Source organism: Mixophyes fleayi, chromosome 4 (assembly GCF_038048845.1).
Source record: "Mixophyes fleayi isolate aMixFle1 chromosome 4, aMixFle1.hap1, whole genome shotgun sequence".
In the NCBI taxonomy this organism is placed as follows: Eukaryota; Metazoa; Chordata; class Amphibia; order Anura; family Limnodynastidae; genus Mixophyes; species Mixophyes fleayi.
In genome coordinates, this window is record NC_134405.1 from 110,971,632 (window position 1) to 110,994,923 (window position 23,292).

The window sequence follows — 23,292 nt, forward strand, 5'->3', positions numbered from 1 at the left end:
TGTACCACTGCTATGTGAGAGGATACTGGAACAGGTGATACTGGAAACAGGGATCAGTGGTTTGCTGCCAGCAAGTTGTACCACTGAATATATATGTGAGGAGGTGCACGGGGAGAGACTGCAACACAGGATATACACAGGCACCTTATATACGATCCACAGTAACATGCACAATATATATATAAATGACTGAACAGGTCTGCAAATATAGGAAGTCTCTTGAAGTAGTCCAGCACAAGTTAACACAGTCAATGATGGCAATAGACTCAGCGGATAGCAGACTCCAGAGGAGAACCAACACAGTCCAGCAAGATATGCAATACACCAGCACAGTCAATGAGAAGTATTCATACCGTGGTTCAGAAGCAGGCAGTCAGATAGGAGTGCAGGGATACCTGAGCGGCAGGAGGCCGGCTGAATGAGAAGTCCCAGGATACCTGAGGCAGCGGTCAGTAGGTGCAGCGCACAGATAAGTAGACCAACAGGGACACGAATCCACAGGAATCAATAACACGTGGAACTGGACTCACGCAGGACCCAGAAGAGTGGAGATGATGCAGCAGAGGAGTAGTAGATGAGATATAAATCCAATGCAGACAGGAGGGTAGTCCTGCGGGACACGTGAAGGCGTGGAGAGCGGATCAGCAGTAGATGGATGATAGCGCGGTCAGCAGCAGCAGGGCTCTGCGGTACACGGAGGTAACCAGTAGCAACCAATAGTTGTCAGAAGCGATGGAACACGGGAGAGCAGAGTAGACCAGGAGCTGTTGATCACGGAGAGTAGCAAATGGCAATGAGAGCAGCAGTCTCGAGGAACCACAGGAGAGCTGAGAAGAGACTGCAGTGCACAGGAGCAGCGGATAGGAATCAGCTAACTTGTCACGATGATGAACACAGGCGAGTTGTAGGCTGGAGGCTGTAGTGCACGGAAGCAGCGGGTAGACATCAGCTAACAATCCCGATGATGAACACAGGCGAGTTGTCGGCTGGAGGCTGTAGTGCACCGAAGCAGCGGATAGACAACAGCTAACAGTCACGATAATGAACACAGGCGAGTTGCAGGCTGAAGGCTTGTAGTGCACGGAGGCAGCGGATAGGAATCAGCTCACGGACTTGATGAGAAACAGGTGAGTGGATGTAAAGTAACGGTTGGAGTGCACAGAGGCAGCGGGTAGGAACCAGCAAACAGTCACAGTGAAATATAATAGCGATGATGTGGATTAGAGGACTGAAGTGCACGGAGGCAGCGGATAGGAATCAGCAAATAGTCACAATGATAAGTAATAGCGTTGAAGTGGTTTGGAAGACTGTAGCGCACGGAGGCAGCGGATAGGAATCAGCTAACAGTCACGATGATACAGTTGATGGTAGAAGTGGTATGGGAACCACAGTAGTAGAAGTGGTTTGGAAACCACAGAGGTAGAAGTGGTTTGGAAACCACAGGAATCAGCAGCGCTGAAAACACGAGGAAATACAGGAACACCTTCAGAGACTCATAGGGAATGAGACTCCAAGATCAGGCAACGTGGTGTTGACCACAGGTGCTTAATATAGGGAGTGTTGCCTGATCTGCCAATTGAGTTAAAGGGACATACACTGAAGTATAGGAAAGGGCTGCGCATGCGCAGACCCTCAGGATGGAGGACGGCCACGGTTCCTAAATGTCCGAGAAGAGGCACTCACGGTACGGTGAGTGACAGTACCCCCCCTTTTAAAGGTGGGCACAGAACGCCTGGAACCGGGCTTGTCCGGATTTTTGGAGTAGAACTTCTTCAAAAGGGCAGGAGCATTAAGATCTTCAGCTTTGATCCAAGAGCGCTCCTCAGGACCAAAGCCCTTCCAATGAACGAGGAAACGGAGGACTCCTCGCGAAATTTTTGCGTCTAGTACCTCAGTAATCTCAAAATCCTCCTCCTGATGAACTTGAACTGGCTGCGGAGCTGAGGGAGGATTTGAGAAACGGTTGATAATAAGAGGTTTGAGTAAAGACACATGGAAGGCATTAGAAATCCGAAGATTCTTAGGAAGAAGAAGTTTCACACATACTGGATTGATTACTTGAATGATCCTATATGGACCAATAAAACGAGGGGCGAATTTCATAGATGGGACCTTCAAACGAATGTTTTTAGTAGATAACCAGACACGATCTCCAATTTTTAGTGGTGGAATAGCCCGCCTCTTCTTATCTGCGAAAGATTTATATTTGATAGATGTCTTCTTTAAACAGGTTTTGACCTGAGACCAGATATTTTTAAAGGTCTGACAAGCAATCTCCACCGCAGGAACTTGGGTGGGCGGGAGGGCAGGAAATTCCGGAAAAGACGGATGGTGACCGTAGACCACAAAAAATGGAGTTTTGGATGATGACTCGTGATACATGTTGTTATGGGCGAATTCAGCCCAAGGGAGCAACTCTACCCAGTTGTCTTGATTGGCTGATGAGAACATCCTTATAAAAGTCTCAAGATCTTGATTGACACGTTCAGTTTGTCCGTTAGATTGCGGATGGTAAGAAGATGAGAGTGCTAATCGTATGCCCAAGGTTTTACAAAGGGCTCGCCAGAATCTGGAAACGAATTGTACTCCTCTATCCGACACAATCTCAGATGGACATCCATGGATACGGAAGATCTCTTTAATGAAATGTTCAGCCAGAATGGACGAGGAAGGCAAACCAGCCAGAGGAATGAAATGAGCCATCTTCGAAAATCTGTCCACCACCACCCAAATAGTGTTATGATTCTTACTAGGTGGTAAGTCAGTAACGAAATCCATACTAATATGGGTCCACGGTTTGGACGGAATGGGTAGTGGTCGCAGCAACCCTGCTGGAGTTCTGCGGGAGGATTTAAACTGGGAACATAGCTCACAGGAAGCAATGAACTCTTTGACGTCTCTCCTCATTGAAGGCCACCAGTAACTTCGAGAGAGCATCTCAAAGGTCTTGTGTTCACCGGCGTGTCCAGAAAAACGAGAGGCATGGAACCACGAAAGGATTTTCCTCCTTAGAGTAGGAGGCACGAGGGTCTTCCCAAATGGTAGCGTTTTGGTGGATGAAGCAGCCAGTGAGATACATTTGGGGTCTAGAATGGTATGGTTGGAAACCTCTTCTATATCAGAGGACGTCATAAAAGCTCTAGATAAAGCATCAGCTTTTTTGTTCTTGGCAGCTGGTTTGAAGGTTATTATTAATTCAAAACGGGAAAAGAAAAGAGACCATCTTGCTTGACGAGGGTTCAAGCATTGGGCAGACTGGAGATATGACAAGTTCTTATGATCTGTGAAGATCGTCACCGGATGGCGAGCTCCTTCCAATAAGTATCTCCATTCCTCTAATGCAGCTTTGATAGCCAGTAACTCCTTGTCCCCGATAGTATAATTCTTCTCTGCGGGCAGGAGACCCCGAGAATAGAAGGCACAAGGATGAAATTTTTGCTGTTCCGAGCGTTGGGAGAGAATAGCTCCTAAGCCCACATTAGAGGCATCTACTTCCAGGAAGAAGGGGAGTGTCACATCAGGCTGTCGAAGGATTGGAGCCGAAGAGAAGGACTCTTTTAGTATTTGAAAGGCTTGAAGAGCCTCAGGTGACCATTGCTTAGGATTAGCCCCCTTCCTAGTCAGGGCCACAATAGGAGATGCAATGGAAGAAAAGTCTTGAATGAAGCGTCTATAGTAATTGGCAAAACCTAAAAAACGCTGGATAGCACGAAGAGTAGTTGGCTGGGGCCAATGTAGTACAGCATTCACCTTGTCGGGATCCATCTTCAGGCCAACTCCGGAAACTATATACCCCAAGAATGGAATCTGGGGTAATTCGAATGAACATTTTTCTAATTTACAGAACAATGAATTTTTCCGTAGCCTGGAAAGGACTTCTGCCACATGTTGGTGGTGAGAAGGCAGGTCCTGTGAAAAGATCAATATGTCGTCCAGGTAGACGACGACACATACATATAATAAGTCCCGGAAGATCTCATTAATGAAACCTTGAAAAACAGCGGGGGCATTACACAGCCCGAAAGGCATTACCAGATATTCGTAATGCCCGTCTCTGGTGTTAAACGCTGTCTTCCATTCGTCACCGGAACGGATTCTGATTAAATTGTAGGCACCACGAAGATCCAACTTAGTAAAGATACGGGCTCCCTTGATGCGATCGAATAGCTCAGTGATCAGCGGAATGGGGTACCGATTCTTGATAGTAATGGCATTGAGTCCACGAAAATCTATGCAAGGGCGTAAAGATCCATCCTTCTTTTTAACGAAGAAGAACCCAGCTCCAGCGGGAGAGGTGGAAGGTCGAATAAACCCACGCTGGAGGTTCTCCTGTATATACTCAGATGTAGCTTGAGTTTCAGGTAACGAGAGTGGATAGACCCGGCCCCTGGGGGGAGTCTTGCCAGGTAGAAGGTCGATCGGACAATCCCAAGAACGATGAGGAGGAAGACGTTCAGACTGAGCTTTATCAAAAACATCAATAAATGAAGCATATTGAGGAGGGAGTCCCGGTGAGGTAGATGAGATGGAAGATTGCTGTACTTTGAGAGGAATGACTTGGGAAAGGCAACGATGGTGACATTCAGACCCCCAAGACGTGACTTGAGGGGTGCGCCAGTCAATCTGGGGAGAGTGACACTGAAGCCATGGAAGGCCTAAGACAATTGGACTTGTCGTAACAGGAAGGATTAAAAACGATATTTCTTCATGATGCAGGGCACCAATCTGAAGGGTTACTGGAGACGTACTCTGAGTGATGAGACCGTTGATGAGACGTGATCCATCTATAGCCGTCACAGTAATGGGTGTTTTTAAGGTAATCACAGGTAGAGACCATTGATTTACTAATGATTTGGAAATAAAATTTCCTGCTGCTCCGGAATCAATCAATGCCTGTGACTCAAAGGTTTTGGTAGCACAGGAAATCGTAACGTCAAAGGCGCAGACTTTAGATTTCATGGAAGATGGAGAGGACTCCAGGGACCCTAACTTCACCTCTCCAGAACTAGTTAGGGCCTGGCATTTCCCGATCTCTTAGGGCAAGAGCTGAGCATATGAGTGGAATCAGCACAATAGATACAGAGTCTATTCTTTACTCTTCGTTTCCTCTCCTCTGAAGATAATTTGGAACGTCCTATCTCCATGGGAATCACAGAGGGTGAAACTGGACGAAATTGAGGGTTAGAACGAAGAGGTGCTTTAGCAGAAGTTGTTTTCTCAGCCTCTCTTTCACGAAATCTCATATCAACACGATGGCAAAGAGAGATCAGATCTTCAAGTGACGAAGGAAGCTCCTGGGTAGTCAGTGCATCTTTAATTTTATCGGAGAGCCCCTGCCAGAAGGCGGCAACTAGGGCTTCAGTGTTCCACTGAAGTTCAGAGGCTAAGATCCTAAATTGAATGACGTACTGTCCTACTGTATGAGATCCTTGTCGCAGACGGAGGATGCTGGAAGCAGCGGAGGTCACACGACCTGGTTCATCGAACACACTTCGAAATGTAGCAATGAATTTGGCACTATCTTGCAATATTGGGTCGTTTCTTTCCCACAGAGGGGAGGCCCAAGCCAGGGCTTGTCCAGAAAACAAAGAGATAAGATAGGCCACTCTGGAACGATGGGTAGAAAAATTTTGAGGTTGGAGCTCAAAATGGACTGAACATTGGTTAAGGAAACCCCTACAAGTTTTGGGGTCCCCATCGTACTTTGACGGAGTAGGCAGGTGAAGCGTAGAAGCTGTAGACACCTGGGATGGCACTGGGGAAACGGAGGAAAGCACAGGAGCCTCAGTAGTAGCTGTCACTGTCTGTCCAGATGTTCCTTGGGAGGTTAACGATTGATAACACTGAAGTAACAGCTGTTGGCGGGCATCCTGTTGCTCTACACGGCTGACCAGATGCTGCAGCATCTCTTTGGCTGTAGGTTCCGTATCTGGGTCTGTCATGGCCTGATCTTACTGTCACGGGCACTAGGAGTCTTTACCCAGGGATCACCAGGTGGTAGGCTTACCAGAGCAATATAGATGGTAATAGGGTACTCTGGTATCTGGGTGATCACGGACCAGGAAACAGCAGATGATGAGATGCTCAGGAAAGTCTATGACTAGCAGCACTGGTAATATGGAGGTAATAGTACACGAGGAACTGTAGGACAAGGACACGTGAAGGTAGTCAGTGGTCTGCGGTAGCAAGTTGTACCACTGCTATAGTGAGGAGGAATGTCCAACAGAAACGAGAAGGTGATGAGAGTCAGCGGTCTGCGGATAGCAAGTGGTACCGCTGTCTGAGTGAAGGAGTGGAATCCAAGTGGAGGTATCCGGGGAGTCAGTGGTCTGCGATAGCAAGTTGTACCACTGCTATGTGAGAGGATACTGGAACAGGTGATACTGGAAACAGGGATCAGTGGTTTGCTGCCAGCAAGTTGTACCACTGAATATATATGTGAGGAGGTGCACGGGGAGAGACTGCAACACAGGATATACACAGGCACCTTATATACGATCCACAGTAACATGCACAATATATATATAAATGACTGAACAGGTCTGCAAATATAGGAAGTCTCTTGAAGTAGTCCAGCACAAGTTAACACAGTCAATGATGGCAATAGACTCAGCGGATAGCAGACTCCAGAGGAGAACCAACACAGTCCAGCAAGATATGCAATACACCAGCACAGTCAATGAGAAGTATTCATACCGTGGTTCAGAAGCAGGCAGTCAGATAGGAGTGCAGGGATACCTGAGCGGCAGGAGGCCGGCTGAATGAGAAGTCCCAGGATACCTGAGGCAGCGGTCAGTAGGTGCAGCGCACAGATAAGTAGACCAACAGGGACACGAATCCACAGGAATCAATAACACGTGGAACTGGACTCACGCAGGACCCAGAAGAGTGGAGATGATGCAGCAGAGGAGTAGTAGATGAGATATAAATCCAATGCAGACAGGAGGGTAGTCCTGCGGGACACGTGAAGGCGTGGAGAGCGGATCAGCAGTAGATGGATGATAGCGCGGTCAGCAGCAGCAGGGCTCTGCGGTACACGGAGTTAACCAGTAGCAACCAATAGTTGTCAGAAGCGATGGAACACGGGAGAGCAGAGTAGACCAGGAGCTGTTGATCACGGAGAGTAGCAAATGGCAATGAGAGCAGCAGTCTCGAGGAACCACAGGAGAGCTGAGAAGAGACTGCAGTGCACAGGAGCAGCGGATAGGAATCAGCTAACTTGTCACGATGATGAACACAGGCGAGTTGTAGGCTGGAGGCTGTAGTGCACGGAAGCAGCGGGTAGACATCAGCTAACAATCCCGATGATGAACACAGGCGAGTTGTCGGCTGGAGGCTGTAGTGCACCGAAGCAGCGGATAGACAACAGCTAACAGTCACGATAATGAACACAGGCGAGTTGCAGGCTGAAGGCTTGTAGTGCACGGAGGCAGCGGATAGGAATCAGCTCACGGACTTGATGAGAAACAGGTGAGTGGATGTAAAGTAACGGTTGGAGTGCACAGAGGCAGCGGGTAGGAACCAGCAAACAGTCACAGTGAAATATAATAGCGATGATGTGGATTAGAGGACTGAAGTGCACGGAGGCAGCGGATAGGAATCAGCAAATAGTCACAATGATAAGTAATAGCGTTGAAGTGGTTTGGAAGACTGTAGCGCACGGAGGCAGCGGATAGGAATCAGCTAACAGTCACGATGATACAGTTGATGGTAGAAGTGGTATGGGAACCACAGTAGTAGAAGTGGTTTGGAAACCACAGAGGTAGAAGTGGTTTGGAAACCACAGGAATCAGCAGCGCTGAAAACACGAGGAAATACAGGAACACCTTCAGAGACTCATAGGGAATGAGACTCCAAGATCAGGCAACGTGGTGTTGACCACAGGTGCTTAATATAGGGAGTGTTGCCTGATCTGCCAATTGAGTTAAAGGGACATACACTGAAGTATAGGAAAGGGCTGCGCATGCGCAGACCCTCAGGATGGAGGACGGCCACGGTTCCTAAATGTCCGAGAAGAGGCACTCACGGTACGGTGAGTGACAAAGGGTCATCTAAACATAAATCTTCAGAGTCCTAACAACATCTAAAGGAGTGAAGAAATACCTCTCCCTCTGAAGATTGATCTTGACGCAATGCCAGAATTACAATGTCCTGATTTAAATTAAATCTAGAAACTACCTTAGAATGAAAGGATGGCTTTGTCCTAAAGACAGCTCTGTCTTCCAGAATATATATATATATATATATATATATATATATATATATATATATATATAAAATATATAAATGCTTAGTGGCGTCTGTGTGTGTGGTAAAAAAATTCAAAATGGGCTGAAATTTGGTAGGGCTCAAACTCATTTTCGTGAGGTAATTTTACCTCATGAACACACATGTGTAGAGGTGTGCGTTAGTGTGTGTGTGTGTGTGTGTGTGTGTAAAAAACTATTTCCTCAGAAAGGGCTCATCCAATTGACCTGAAATTTGGTATACTGACATTATTTGACAAAAAAATTAGAATAGTCAAGTCAGTTAACTTCCATCATCCCCCCTTCCCCCCGTGGGAGGGGTAATAAAGGCTAAATTTATGAGTTGAGGGGTCAAACTCATTTTCGTGAGGTAATTTTCCCTCATGAACACACATTAAAAAGGGCGCTTGCGTCGGGAAGTAACGATCTTCCCCTGAGGAGGCCTGGGCTAGGCCCAAATGCATGACAAGAACCTTTTTAAGACCTTAAGTATCTTGATTTGACTAGAATGCATGAGTATCATGCACGGGTTAACTTGTATATATATCAATTCTGCACGTCTGGTAAAGTACCACCCTTTTCTGAAAGAAGACACCGTTGACATATTATTTATTTCTACCAAGTGAGCTCCTTGTTCCCCACGATGGTTGATGTATGCCACCACTGTGGTATTGATTGACTGACTGTCAGGTGCCATCTCCGCACTGACACTTGGTGCACGAGACGGACGTCTGCACCTTCTCGACAGCTGCATTCCATTGCCTTGCAGCAGGACGCTCCTTGTTCCTTGCACGCAATGAGTGCACACGATCTGTTCAGTTGTGTCCCATTTCTAGGCAGCGGGACACTATCTCAGCTCACCTGTCAGCAGTCAGCGTGTCTGACCGCCAAATCTCCACCACCCAATCAGGATGCACGGATACAGACGCCTGCATCTTTTCGGCAGCCGCATCCCATTGCCTAGCAGCGGGATGCTATCTCCACTCACCTGTCGGCAGTCAGCATGTCTGACCGCCAAAATCTCCCTAACCCTTTCAGGATGCACCTTATGGGTTATAGAGCACCCTCTGACACATGGTGGGTGCCAGAGTATTGGTTCACTCCGGCTACAGCTCTTCCTGAACTTCTGATTCAGTGTTCTTCGGTTCTGACTCGGCTTCCTGTTACTATTCTCCTGTGTTTCGTTTTGGTACCCCGCTGCCCGTCTGGTTTGACCTGACACCGAGTTTGTGCATGTGCTGATCCCCGATACTCTTGTACCTGTTCTGATACCTGCTTGGAACAGGAGGGTCATGTCACCCAAGCTGAAAAAATAAAAAACATTTTTTGGCAAAGGCGATCCGCCAGCCCGCCGTGGTAAGTGCGGTGCCCTCCTTCCACGCTTACTGTGATGGTTATACATTTCGATGCAGAAGAGTGGCCATGATCACTTTGATCTTTGTGAATACATGCAGATTTGTTGCAAGGCCAATTAGCAGAGCCCAAAATTAGAAATGGTATGGCCAAAATGTAAATTTGTGAAGACATTGATGGCTTTTCCAGACTGGAACATCTAAATAAGCACCCTGGATGTCCATGGATACCATGAAATAAACCAGGTACATGTTGGATATGACAGATCCCTACAATGAGCTCAGAATCCAGAGGTGCATCCCCTAAATATTCAGATGCCTCCTGAATTTGTTCAACAATGGTTAATTATTTATTTAGACCTGGGTGTACCAGATTACAAACCCTCCAAAAGCAGCTCTAAGCCCTTTAACGCCTCTTTGTTAAACCATTCAGAGGCTAAATCAGTCAAAGAGAGACCACAGCCACAATACGATCAACCATCTCTGAGGTGCAGTATTTGGAAAAGGAATTACTAGTGGTTTTGGACAATTGTGCTATAAGAGCATCTACCTGGGGTGTGGGATTACCATATATCCTAGGGGTCTTGCAGTCATGAGTACCTGCAGCAACAGTGATTGGGACTTCCAGTCCCTTGTAGAGAGCAGGTAGTGGCTGCAAGGCATGAGGAGGGTACCTCTTCAGCCCACTCCTGGTATCCAACTCTTGCCATGAGGCTGTCTGGATGCTACTGGTCACATCAATGGTGAAAAATGAAGTAAATTAAATAAAATCAATCGCTCCCAGAGGCAACGTTAAAGAAAAGCACCCAACTCCCGTGGACACTCCAAAAATCTTTCAAGGACGGGATATAGAAGGAAAAGAAGTTTCAGATTTAGTGAATTTAAAAAGCCAAACTCCTGCCTGTCTATTCCAATTGTCAGTGTGCCACATAGGATGTAAGAGTAAAGTCATTTTAACCTATTTGGGAGCTACAGCCGGAAAAAGGTATGGACAAAGAGTGGCAAGACCCTATGGTCTGAAGATATATGTTAGCAAATGCAACTGAGAACATATTGAATTAATAATGGCAAAAGACGAATACAAAAGTGTTTTGGAATGACATCTGAATCTATCAGTGAAAAAGCTGGCCTTGGGGAGAAAACTTGTTTTTTTAGTTGGACAGTGTTACCAGGATCATGTGGTGAAAAAAAATGGCAATAACTATCTCGCTGGTAAAGTGATCCCTCCTATCCTTTGATCTTATTCTCATTCTGCCTCTGTGGGATGAGATGACTGAACTGTGCTGCATGCTTTTGGATCCAGGACCCTCTAAAACCACTGAGAATTTGGTAAGCATGGCTCACTAATAGGCAGAGATTATTAAGGACAAAGGTGGGCCAACCAAGTAGTGATACTTAATTAGTTCATCTTCATCTATAGCAACTAACTTAATTTTGTATAAACATTGATGTCGTTTTGGTAAAGAACAACTGTTCATCAAGTTTGGTTTAGCAACAGGCAAAAATGTTTTAAATATCAGTAAGATAATGAGGATTATATGCCCAGACATTTTAAATATGTTCGTTTATAATATTATAAATGACACAATAATTATTGAAATTGTATGTGCCCTAATATTTTCGTACATTGTATGCCAAACAAATTGGGTACAACAGCAGCTTCCAACTTCTGAAGACAATAGGAAACAGGTCCTTACAACTTACAGCTAACTTGCATAGTTAGGACCAGTTATGTAAAAATGAAATTAAATGAGTATTTTACAAAACGTTAATTCCTTTTCTCCTTTAGTGTTTCTGTAAGGGATCACTCACCCCTCATACCTGACATATTCTAGGTAGATAATGAATCATGTTGGTGTAGTTTTTCTACTTTAAGAAGCCAAACGCTGTAGAATGTAAACTTAGGTCCTGAATCAGGTACAGAAGTCCTTCAATTCTGGACAATGTAGTACATATGGATTCACAGTTGTGTTGTAAACACTTTCTGAATGTTGCATCTCACATCATCATCATCAACATCATTTATTTATATAACATGTTTAACGTCCGTACCTTATCTGCATTCCTTTTCTACAAGAGCACATATCCTTGCGCAGGAAAAGACTATTGAGTGTGACAGTGGAAATCAGGAAAAACAGTTGCTTCACTGCCTGCTTCTGAAGCTCAGGGTCCATGCCATGCTGACACATGGTAGTATAAAAATAACTCAGCTGCTGGAGTATTGAAGTCATAGTATACGCATCTGTGTCGTCTATACTCGATGATCGTTTGCGGAATCCTGTAGGCTTTGCCACAGATATTCCATGAAGACTTTCATATTCCAGCATGCCGGGCACTAGAACAGGGTATATGTGGAATCAAAAGTTAGTTAGCCAAGTCCAGAGTGCAATGTAATATAAAACCATGACTCTAGCATGTGCTTTATAAAATTAGGCCACACCTCATGACAGATGGCTCATTAAATCTATCTTCCACCATTGTATTTGATATTGAAAATATGACTTTTTAGATGTAAAATACACATATGAAGCTTTCTGATCCCTTCTCAGAGTAATACATCACTAGCTACAGCTGGAATTTGTCACCTAAACTGCCAACACCACAAACACCATTGCATTCCAGTGAAAAATAAACTTGATTGATACAGTTGATTATTCACCATAAAGAATTAATATTTATACATTAATATTCATGACAATGAAGCCTAACAATTCATTAGAACCTAGTTACATTCAGCAACATCAGGAAACATATTGGTTCAACCATCAATATGGCCATGTGTATAGGAAGCATTGGTACTTTAAGGCTAGAGAGAGAATACAGTTATTAGGTAAATCTGGTTACAGACACTAATGTCACTAAAATTAACTATACAACACCAGACTGAGACATGTTTTTGTTATTATTGCTGATTTTCACTACCTAATCCAAATGACTGGTTTAATGATATACTGACCATTTCAGAATTACAGATTTTCATGAAAACAGACCTTTTAATATGTGGATCACTGCCATGTTTTTATAGACTTAATACTACCCTATGTTCAATGCACGCATGGCAATACTTTAAGAACAACTACTCACCAATCATTGGCTGGATGTTATTCTCCATCACCATAATAAACTGATCGTAGATGCGAATGGCCAAATCACTGAAAATCTGTCTATATTCCGATAAATCAAAATTCTTCAGACAGTTTTTGTTTTGAAGAGGCAGATTATACTTCATGAATTCCTGCAAGTGGGAAAATGTATTATGGAAATATATTAGTTATCTAGTTAGATTACAGACACATTAATGGCACACTGCTGCCTTTACAATGAACAATAATGATTTGTTTATTTGATTGAATACAAATAGAAAGGTAGGCAAGTTAGCTGAGCACTCAGTGTGGGAGGCAGATTAATTAGGTTCTATTTAGTTAGTGCCATCAGAGGTGATTGTATCTACAAATCTTGGGTGTAGGCACTCCTTGTGGCCAGCAAAACACCATTCACAGTAACACAGATTTAAATGATAATACATCTGTTATCTGTTTCTCTGTGTTAAGTACAACAATTAATAAAACATAAAAAACAAGCAAAAAGATAACTATGTTGTCACATTGCAAATATTCTATTTAAATGATGACTTGATCCCAAAATTAACAATTTCATATATCAATCATGGTAGATTATATTATTCATTGCTAACCTGACATTCCACTAAAGCTCTGTTAAAAAGTAATGTATTACCTCCCCGCTGCTGAAGCTCCTGCCACATATTTAGGATAACTGCCCTAATGGGATCTGATGTATGCTAAAAAAAAACAACTGATGATGCAGTCATTTGAGCTACTGTGACATCAGTGGCCCTGACCAAGTGATTGTAAATTATTACTAAATCGACACAATGCATTTCTATTTTCTACAAAGCAAAACTGCTAAGATGTCAGTCACTGTCTATCCAAGTAATTTTGGGCTAGATGAGGGGTGGAGGGGTTATAGCAAACTGGAAAATGTAATGTTTTAATTTATGTTCTCTAGATAGGAAAACTAGGCAAAAATAAGAAAAAAACACAGATAACTAAGCGCCTTATAGACAATTAACAAATATGTGGCCTCTGTACAATATATGATGCAGTTAATAGGGCTTATAACAAAGGTATACAGTTTGGGTTTGCAAACATTTTTTCAGATAGTGTAACTTAGTTGTGAAATTATACAGCAAATACATACAAATACTTGGCAAAATGCATCAGTGTCACAGAGAATTGGTGATATTGTTGTGGTGGGCTCTGAAGCAACTTAGGGGTAGATGGGGGCCATTTAAAGGCTTTTTTAAATTATTTTATTGGGATTTTGTTTCCCAAAAATTCACAATTTTATATTTTTTTTGGGAGGGGGGGGGGGGGGAGTGCACATATGCGGGCTAGTAATACATCACTGTCATCAGTGATCTATAATGTGTAGAGCCAAACATTTTATGGACTGAATTACTATTGATGACAATGCCACCTAACAATCCATAAGGTGCTGGTTACATTCAGGCTGAAATAACTGTTTAGCTTCAAAAGTAGCTATCTCCATTGTGTATAGACAACCTTAACACTTTAGACCAGAGAGGGAAATCACTGCAATATCGGTGAATTTGGTCACAGACATTTCTAATGTTACAACAAGAAATTCAACACCATCACACTGAGACACTTTATTGTTCTTATTGCTGCTTATATACTTAATGCTAGCACTTATGCCAGTGATCTATAATTGCAGAACCAGAAGAAATAGCTGGTCTGGCTTTTCCTACTGTGACATGGCACCCCGGAGCCTGGGACAACCCCATTACAGGAATACAGTTTACTCAGCAGGGTACATAATGTTCATTTTGAACGCTTTGAGCACAGTTCTGGAACTATGTAAATACATGCTGCCCGGCTAATCTACGTCACTTCAGAGGATAGAAGCTTCTGACTGGGTTTTGTCATTCAGGAACCAGTTAAACTATTTAAACAAAAAAAAATCCTGTCCTTTAAATGCTGCAGGTATTTGGGTGAGCTGCCAAAAATTGTTTTTGAAAGAAATTGCTTACATAGATACAGTGCTGAATACAGTATGATATTCACATTTATGTATTTATATTATTAGATACCGCGTTATAAATATACCAAGAAGTTAGCATAACAAATGTCTAAAAAAAGAAGCAAAAGAAAAAGACACTAAAACTGTTATGAAGTCCCCTGTGACACAGACAGGTGTATAGAAACCAACAGTCCGTTTGGCTGAGATGGGACCACTGAGCTGTACAGAGAGAGAAGTTCATCTTCTATTTAACCACATTATTCATCATGCACAAAGAGTTACATAACAGGGGTGAATGGAAACACCTACCTCTTCTCCACTGTATTGTTTTAAACAGTTGAGGATATGGTGGACATTGGATAGCCAGAATGACAATATTTCAAAATCATCTACATGTTCCTAAGTAGAAAAACAAGACAAATCAACAAATATTACAACAACAAGAAATTTCCATCTAGTGAACACTTATGGCACTTTACATGTAATATACATTATACTATCAATCTCTATTTCATTAAATTGGAGTCAAATATGAAAAAAGATTAAAGTGAGGAAAGGGTAAATTGAAAATGAGAAAGATCCCGAACAAAACATTTTTAATGCTGTCTTTCGAATGTAGTGGCATCAACCAGCAAGCAGCGGCAATCTCTGCTTACGCCTATAGCCTTTGAAAAAGAGATTGTTAATCAGTGAAACATAAGTTAAGCAGACAGTTATGCTGTTAGGGCTGTATGTAAATATGTAAGGAGATAATCTTAGGGACACAGGAAATAATGTAGCATATCTACCCCTTAGCCCAGTGGTTCCCAAACTTAACTTTTGCAGTTTGCAGCACCCTTAGAGTCTCCATACTTTTTTCAAGGCACCCCTCCAAAATAATTACAGAGCAGCCAGTTTTATAAGTAGTTGGGTTAAAAAAAACGTAATAAGTATTTAGGTCAAGACAGAAATACTTATTTAGTTGCATGCAAAAATAATACACATAATCCAAGGGAAAATAATATATATATTTTTTTTCAATTATATTTCTGTCAAAAATAATTTACAGCTAACTCACACTGTGCCCTCCTTCATCTGCACACACTGTGCCCTTCTTCATCTCCACACACTCTGCCCCCTCTGCATCCCCTCACTCTGCCTCCTCTGCATCCCCTCACTCTGCCTCCTCTGCATCCCCTCACTCTGCCCCCTCTGCATCCTCTCACTCTGCCCCCTCTGCATCCTGGGGGCCAGGAAGAGAAAAAAAAACAAAAAAAAAAAAAACCTACCAATTCGGCAGCGCCCGGGACCCAGCATCCTTCTCTCTCCTGCCGCTTGTCACTGAATGTCGTGCGTGATGACATCACGCCCGACATTCAGTGAGAAGCGAGGAGGAGGATGCTGGGTCCCCGGTGCCACCGGATTGATACGGTTTTTTCTTTGTTCTTTTTTCTCTTCCTGGCCACGGCACCGCTGTGACAGCGCCGCGGCACCCCAGGGAACCGCTGCCTTAGCCCGCTGAATAGTTAGCCACTCATTTATACTTGTCAACAATGATCATTTATTTGAATGAAGGAACTGTCCAATATCCACTATTTCTACCTTGAAATAAGTTAAATAATTTTTAATGCACTTAATATTTTTTACTTTTTTTCATTTTGGCTTTATAATAATTTCACTGAATTTTAAGTTTTAGTCTTATTCATAGGAGGGAATTGAATTGGCATGTTATTCGTGTAGGTAACGCGGCCCACACACTATTACCAATAGTACGGTAATTTTAATGCGGATTTCTGCTCGCAAGCAAAAATCAGCGTTGAATTTACCAAATGGTAATAATGCGCACTATTACCGTAGTAACGATAATAGTGCGCGGTCTGCGTTACTTTCACGAGTTACACGGTCAATTGAATTTCCCCCATAGAGTGAAAGTGACACTGAGGCATACAGCAAGGTTTATGTTGGGGTATTTATATCGCCTTTATACAGTGCGTACCCCTGCACGTTACACTATAAATATAGACCCTAAAACATTGAAGCAGGACAAGTTGTATTGTTCTGCAGAGCACAATTGGAGATTAATGAGATCGGGGGGGAAAAAACTGAAAAAAACTGTGATATCCAAAAGCTGAAACTTATCATTCATGTAAAATAAATATTACCATTAAAATACATTATTGTTATTATTAAAATGTAATGCAGAATGTAAAAAAAAACCTCAGCATTTCTCACCTTTATAACTTCTTTTATGCCATTAATGGAAGCATTCATTAGAGATTTGATTCTCTCTGCTTCATTAATATAATCTGTGTATCTAACACACATAAAGAAGATGTGAGCTGGCAGACCTGGGATCATATTGACTACAACGCCTCGTGGTTTGAGATCTGTCACAATGGAAAGTAAAAGGTTATGTGACAAAACTAAATACAAAAACACATATTCACATCATGAATTTGTAGCTGTAATTTCAACATGTAAATAAGTATGATCATTTTTTTAGACTATGTAAATATTTTCTCACAATTGTGTCTTGTGCGAGATTCATACTAGATATTACAGAAATTACCTTATATTATTACACCTTACTTTCTGACTGAATTAACCTGGACTCAATTAAATATGAGAGCCCAGGCTATAGAAATGCAGTCCTAAATTCAGGAGCAGACAAATATCTTCTGGATTAAATGGGTCAGAGAGACTACTGTCACTGACAGGCTGCTCTGTGATCTATCAGTCTTTCTAGAACACTGCTCTGAGCTTTAGCCTTTTTTTCACCCCACAGTTATATGAGCTCTATTTATTAAGCATCATAATCACAAATATTAATTCCTTTCGCATATGACATGTAGTAATATATCCCTTCCCTATTCTTTCAATTACACCATATAACAATAATCTTACATACCCAAGATTAGATTGCCGATGAGTTTGGATTCATCTTCTGTTGTGAACTCCAGCATTCCCAAATAATCCTTAAACACACTTGATATATTTGTTTGGTTCTCTGTAGAATTATATATTGGTTAGCTACAATTAACCTATTAGAATAGGAATGATAAAATGTCAGTGCAACTGTGGGCATTCTACAAGATATGTACCTGTTTCCATGGTTCTTGTCAGAGCTTTGATCTGATCTTGGAGTTTTTTGATAATTCTGTCCTTTTTGTCTACTTGTTCCTCAAAATCCTAGTGAAGAAAAGATGTTGTAACTGTATATAAACAAATTAAAACTTAAAATGTGAGACTTCAGTTTCGCAGGTATATAGTTTCCCTTAAAGAACAATTGCATATGTTTTTTATTATATATTGAAGTAGATGTATTACTGAGCTATATAATGTACATGACATAACCAGAGAGTTTATTCTTAATTCAGTCTGTCACATCTCTTAGCTTAGAGTTGAGATGTTTAAGCATACTTGCGTACACTCCCGGAATTTCCAGGAGGCTCCCAAATTTCGGGGAGTCCTCACGGAAGAGTAGGCAAAGCTCCCGTATTTGCTGAAATTCACGGCAGTGAAATAAGGGGACGGGGCTTAATTGCATCACTAAGCTCTGCCCCCTCCATTCAATGCCGTGAATTTCGGCTTTATATAGTGGGGGGGGGGCTATGGTGACGCAATATTGTCGCCACGCCCACCTCCTACCCCATTTCACATGACTTCTCCCCCGGATCTCCCGTGGGAGAAATCTTAAAAGTTGGCATGTATGTGTTTAAGGGTGAAAGATTGCTTTACAGATTCCTTGCTGTGTTTGTACAGATTTGTTTCCATGTCTTATTTATGCAGACTTGTTCTGTATTCTCTCATGGGCTCACCTACATGAGTGGGTGAGTCCATTAAGTGACAAATGAGTGAAGATGAGTAAGTAACTGATATTGTTAAAATAATGATTATCCTTGTGCTTATTGAGATGAGCGCTGTACAGTATGTCATTATGTTAAGTTGTTGATAAAAAAAATTGTTTTTTTAAAACTAAGCCGTCAATTGGTGAGATATGAGCTTCTGCACTATAGGAATCATTGAGCACAATTTGCTCAATAATGATCACCTCTGAACAATGTCCTATATTACTTGCTGCTAACATATATTGAAAACAAGCAACTGAGTAGGCTCTGCTATGCCAGCTCAGCAACATTATAGTCACAGTCTGCTGATCCTTGATAATATTTGTATTGGCAGTGGTAATTTACTGGTAAATATGGATTGACACACTACTTAATATTGTGTGGTGTGGTGCATGTTATGTGCATAGTATGTAATAGTGTTGCTGTGTTGTTATGTAATTTCTTTTAACATGCTTACCAACTTTTCTATTTTGTCCTCCAGGTGATTCAGGAGGGGTGGTGAACTGCAAAAGGCAGTGGGGCATTATGATACCGCGGTCATGTCATTTGTGATGAATCAAGTCATGGACATTCCCATCTTGCCCACTTCACTAGTAAGTGTGAAGGATATGGCCTGGTCTCCCGGGCTCCCACCCGAGCATCCCGGGAGAGCTGGTAAGTATGCTCTAAAGCACATATTGTACCAGCACTAGTCATAGACAAGTGATGGGATCATTCTCTGTACATTCAGTGCAGCAGGCAAGTACAGACTGTTTGCTGCTTTTCTTAACGGAACACAGTGAGCGGCATTTGTTAGAGCTAGTGCAAAGAAAAGGGTGGTATTGCCCAGAATAACCAGATTCTGACATTTTTCTACTGCAGCTTAGAAAATGAAAACAACATTTAAATGGTTATTATGGACAACATCACCTTTTCCATTGTGCTAGTTATTATAATTGTCCCTTAAGGAATTCATGTTTCTGGACAAATTTCACCATATACCTGATTGTCCATTTCATTTTGTTCCTTTAAAGAAATATTGTTCTCCTGGATTGTGCCATTGAGTTCTTCCTTTTCGTGCAGCCCTGTCTGCCTCTTCTTTGGTCTAAAAGAAAAGAGGTTTATGACATGCTATGCTTTTCCAAATCCATTTAAGCTCTTAATTTCAATGTCCAAAAAACTGTGAAGACATATTTGAAATCTCCTTCTTCGTTCGTTTTCAGACAGGCAGTGTACTGTTCACTGACAACAGTGTTCGCTGCCAGTGTGAGTGTGCAGAAACAAACAGCAGAAGGCACACACCTGAAAGCTAGTAACATTTTCTGGGTTATACTTTATTTGACTAAACAAAGCTATTTGTGGTGAAAAGTGATGCAGTGCAAAACTTTTGAAACAGGGTCTAGTAGCCACCTCTGGTCAGGAAGGGTTTACGCTGGTAACCAAACATATTATATATGCTATTTTTTCCCCACAACTCTATACCTAGGTAACCAGCTTGAACTGATTTGTTGCAATTAGTTATCATTTGTTTTCGTAGAGTTTTTCGATTACTAAGCAGGCAGATATGTGTATGGCTGTATGGAAGAAGAGTACAGGGTGGAACACAGAGGGAGTGTTATAAATCACTTACTTCTGTGACAGTTCTTCCTCTTCCAGGTACTGATACTTGTGGTTAGGTATTTGTTCTCCTTTGTCTGCAATATTCATCATGTTATGTAATGTACATGTAAGGAAGGGTAAAGATAATAAGTGTGTCATCCAGGGATAACATGTCACAAACAATCCACATAATATGTCCCCTGAGCTACAGGCTAGAAACATGTCCAAATAGCAGAGGAGACAGAGTTCATCAGTTACAATAACATAACTGATAATTGTCTGGGCATGTTTTCAGTTTTGTCTGGCTCAGATAATAGCACAAACAAAACTTATCTTACAAAATATATTTCACAGCCACTTAGAGTCAACCAATGCGCATTAACACGTATTTCTAATATAGAAAATCTAATACAATATAAAAATAATACAACATAATAAAATATCAGCATTTTTATTAGAGATGGGCGGGTCCGGTTCTCCGAGAACCGAACCCACCCGAACTTTGGGTATCCGAGTACCGAGCTGAGCAGCTCGGTACTCTCCCGCCCATTCCGAATCCAAATCGAGGCCGAACGTCATTGTGACGTCGTCGGATCTCGGGACTCGGTTCTCGCGATACTTCAACTTTATAAATACACGCCTCCACAGCAATCCATCGCCATTTGACAGAGGGAGAGAGCAGGGTGTAGTCATAGGCTAATTAGAGCAGGGACAGAGAATACCATATTGTTCTTGCAATTGCTCTAACCAAAATCGCTAGTGCAGAGAGGAGGATAGAGGTTTATTATTTTTTCTTCATATTTGGCACTCCCCAGCGCTTTTGGGGTGTCCCCCATAATTGTGCATTAATATTTCTGGCTGTCAAAAGTCATATCTGTCAGCAGTATCTACTCAATAATTTTTAGCACTCCTCAGTGTTTTTGGGGTGTCCTCCCTAATTGTGCATTAATATTTCTGGCTGTCAAAAGTCATATCTGTCAGCAGTATCTACTCAATAATTTTTAGCACTCCTCAGTGTTTTTGGGGTGTCCTCCCTAATTGTGCATTAATATTTCTGGCTGTCAAAAGTCATATCTGTCAGCAGTATCTACTCAATAATTTTTAGCACTCCTCAGTGTTTTTGGGGTGTCCTCCCTAATTGTGCATTAATATTTCTGGCTGTCAAAAGTCATATCTGTCAGCAGTATCTACTCAATAATTTTTAGCACTCCTCAGTGTTTTTGGGGTGTCCTCCCTAATTGTGCATTAATATTTCTGGCTGTCAAAAGTCATATCTGTCAGCAGTATCTACTCAATAATTTTTAGCACTCCTCAGTGTTTTTGGGGTGTCCTCCCTAATTGTGCATTAATATTTCTGGCTGTCAAAAGTCATATCTGTCAGCAGTATCTACTCAATAATTTTTAGCACTCCTCAGTGTTTTTGGGGTGTCCTCCCTAATTGTGCATTAATATTTCTGGCTGTCAAAAGTCATATCTGTCAGCAGTATCTACTCAATAATTTTTAGCACTCCTCAGTGTTTTTGGGGTGTCCTCCCTAATTGTGCATTAATATTTCTGGCTGTCAAAAGTCATATCTGTCAGCAGTATCTACTCAATAATTTTTAGCACTCCTCAGTGTTTTTGGGGTGTCCTCCCTAATTGTGCATTAATATTTCTGGCTGTCAAAAGTCATATCTGTCAGCAGTATCTACTCAATAATTTTTAGCACTCCTCAGTGTTTTTGGGGTGTCCTCCCTAATTGTGCATTAATATTTCTGGCTGTCAAAAGTCATATCTGTCAGCAGTATCTACTCAATAATTTTTAGCACTCCTCAGTGTTTTTGGGGTGTCCTCCCTAATTGTGCATTAATATTTCTGGCTGTCAAAAGTCATATCTGTCAGCAGTATCTACTCAATAATTTTTAGCACTCCTCAGTGTTTTTGGGGTGTCCTCCCTAATTGTGCATTAATATTTCTGGCTGTCAAAAGTCATATCTGTCAGCAGTATCTACTCAATAATTTTTAGCACTCCTCAGTGTTTTTGGGGTGTCCTCCCTAATTGTGCATTAATATTTCTGGCTGTCAAAAGTCATATCTGTCAGCAGTATCTACTCAATAATTTTTAGCACTCCTCAGTGTTTTTGGGGTGTCCTCCCTAATTGTGCATTAATATTTCTGGCTGTCAAAAGTCATATCTGTCAGCAGTATCTACTCAATAATTTTTAGCACTCCTCAGTGTTTTTGGGGTGTCCTCCCTAATTGTGCATTAATATTTCTGGCTGTCAAAAGTCATATCTGTCAGCAGTATCTACTCAATAATTTTTAGCACTCCTCAGTGTTTTTGGGGTGTCCTCCCTAATTGTGCATTAATATTTCTGGCTGTCAAAAGTCATATCTGTCAGCAGTATCTACTCAATAATTTTTAGCACTCCTCAGTGTTTTTGGGGTGTCCTCCCTAATTGTGCATTAATATTTCTGGCTGTCAAAAGTCATATCTGTCAGCAGTATCTACTCAATAATTTTTAGCACTCCTCAGTGTTTTTGGGGTGTCCTCCCTAATTGTGCATTAATATTTCTGGCTGTCAAAAGTCATATCTGTCAGCAGTATCTACTCAATAATTTTTAGCACTCCTCAGTGTTTTTGGGGTGTCCTCCCTAATTGTGCATTAATATTTCTGGCTGTCAAAAGTCATATCTGTCAGCAGTATCTACTCAATAATTTTTAGCACTCCTCAGTGTTTTTGGGGTGTCCTCCCTAATTGTGCATTAATATTTCTGGCTGTCAAAAGTCATATCTGTCAGCAGTATCTACTCAATAATTTTTAGCACTCCTCAGTGTTTTTGGGGTGTCCTCCCTAATTGTGCATTAATATTTCTGGCTGTCAAAAGTCATATCTGTCAGCAGTATCTACTCAATAATTTTTAGCACTCCTCAGTGTTTTTGGGGTGTCCTCCCTAATTGTGCATTAATATTTCTGGCTGTCAAAAGTCATATCTGTCAGCAGTATCTACTCAATAATTTTTAGCACTCCTCAGTGTTTTTGGGGTGTCCTCCCTAATTGTGCATTAATATTTCTGGCTGTCAAAAGTCATATCTGTCAGCAGTATCTACTCAATAATTTTTAGCACTCCTCAGTGTTTTTGGGGTGTCCTCCCTAATTGTGCATTAATATTTCTGGCTGTCAAAAGTCATATCTGTCAGCAGTATCTACTCAATAATTTTTAGCACTCCTCAGTGTTTTTGGGGTG

The 23,292-nt window shown here is 41.9% G+C and overlaps 1 protein-coding gene across 2 annotated transcripts in view; it reads right to left on the reverse strand.

Annotated features, from left to right (window-relative positions):
• Nucleotides 1-23,292, reverse strand: part of MYO5C (myosin VC) — a 166,060-nt gene that overhangs the window by 16,378 nt on the left and 126,390 nt on the right. For both annotated transcript variants that reach the window (XM_075208009.1, XM_075208007.1), the window contains exons 31-38: nt 20,096-20,159; nt 19,468-19,570; nt 17,740-17,827; nt 17,547-17,645; nt 16,871-17,025; nt 14,969-15,058; nt 12,683-12,833; nt 11,651-11,933 (exon numbers count right to left, since the gene is read on the reverse strand). In XM_075208009.1, the coding sequence (XP_075064110.1) occupies nt 11,651-11,933; nt 12,683-12,833; nt 14,969-15,058; nt 16,871-17,025; nt 17,547-17,645; nt 17,740-17,827; nt 19,468-19,570; nt 20,096-20,159 (1,033 nt within the window). The remainder of the gene's footprint in view (nt 1-11,650; nt 11,934-12,682; nt 12,834-14,968; nt 15,059-16,870; nt 17,026-17,546; nt 17,646-17,739; nt 17,828-19,467; nt 19,571-20,095; nt 20,160-23,292) is intronic.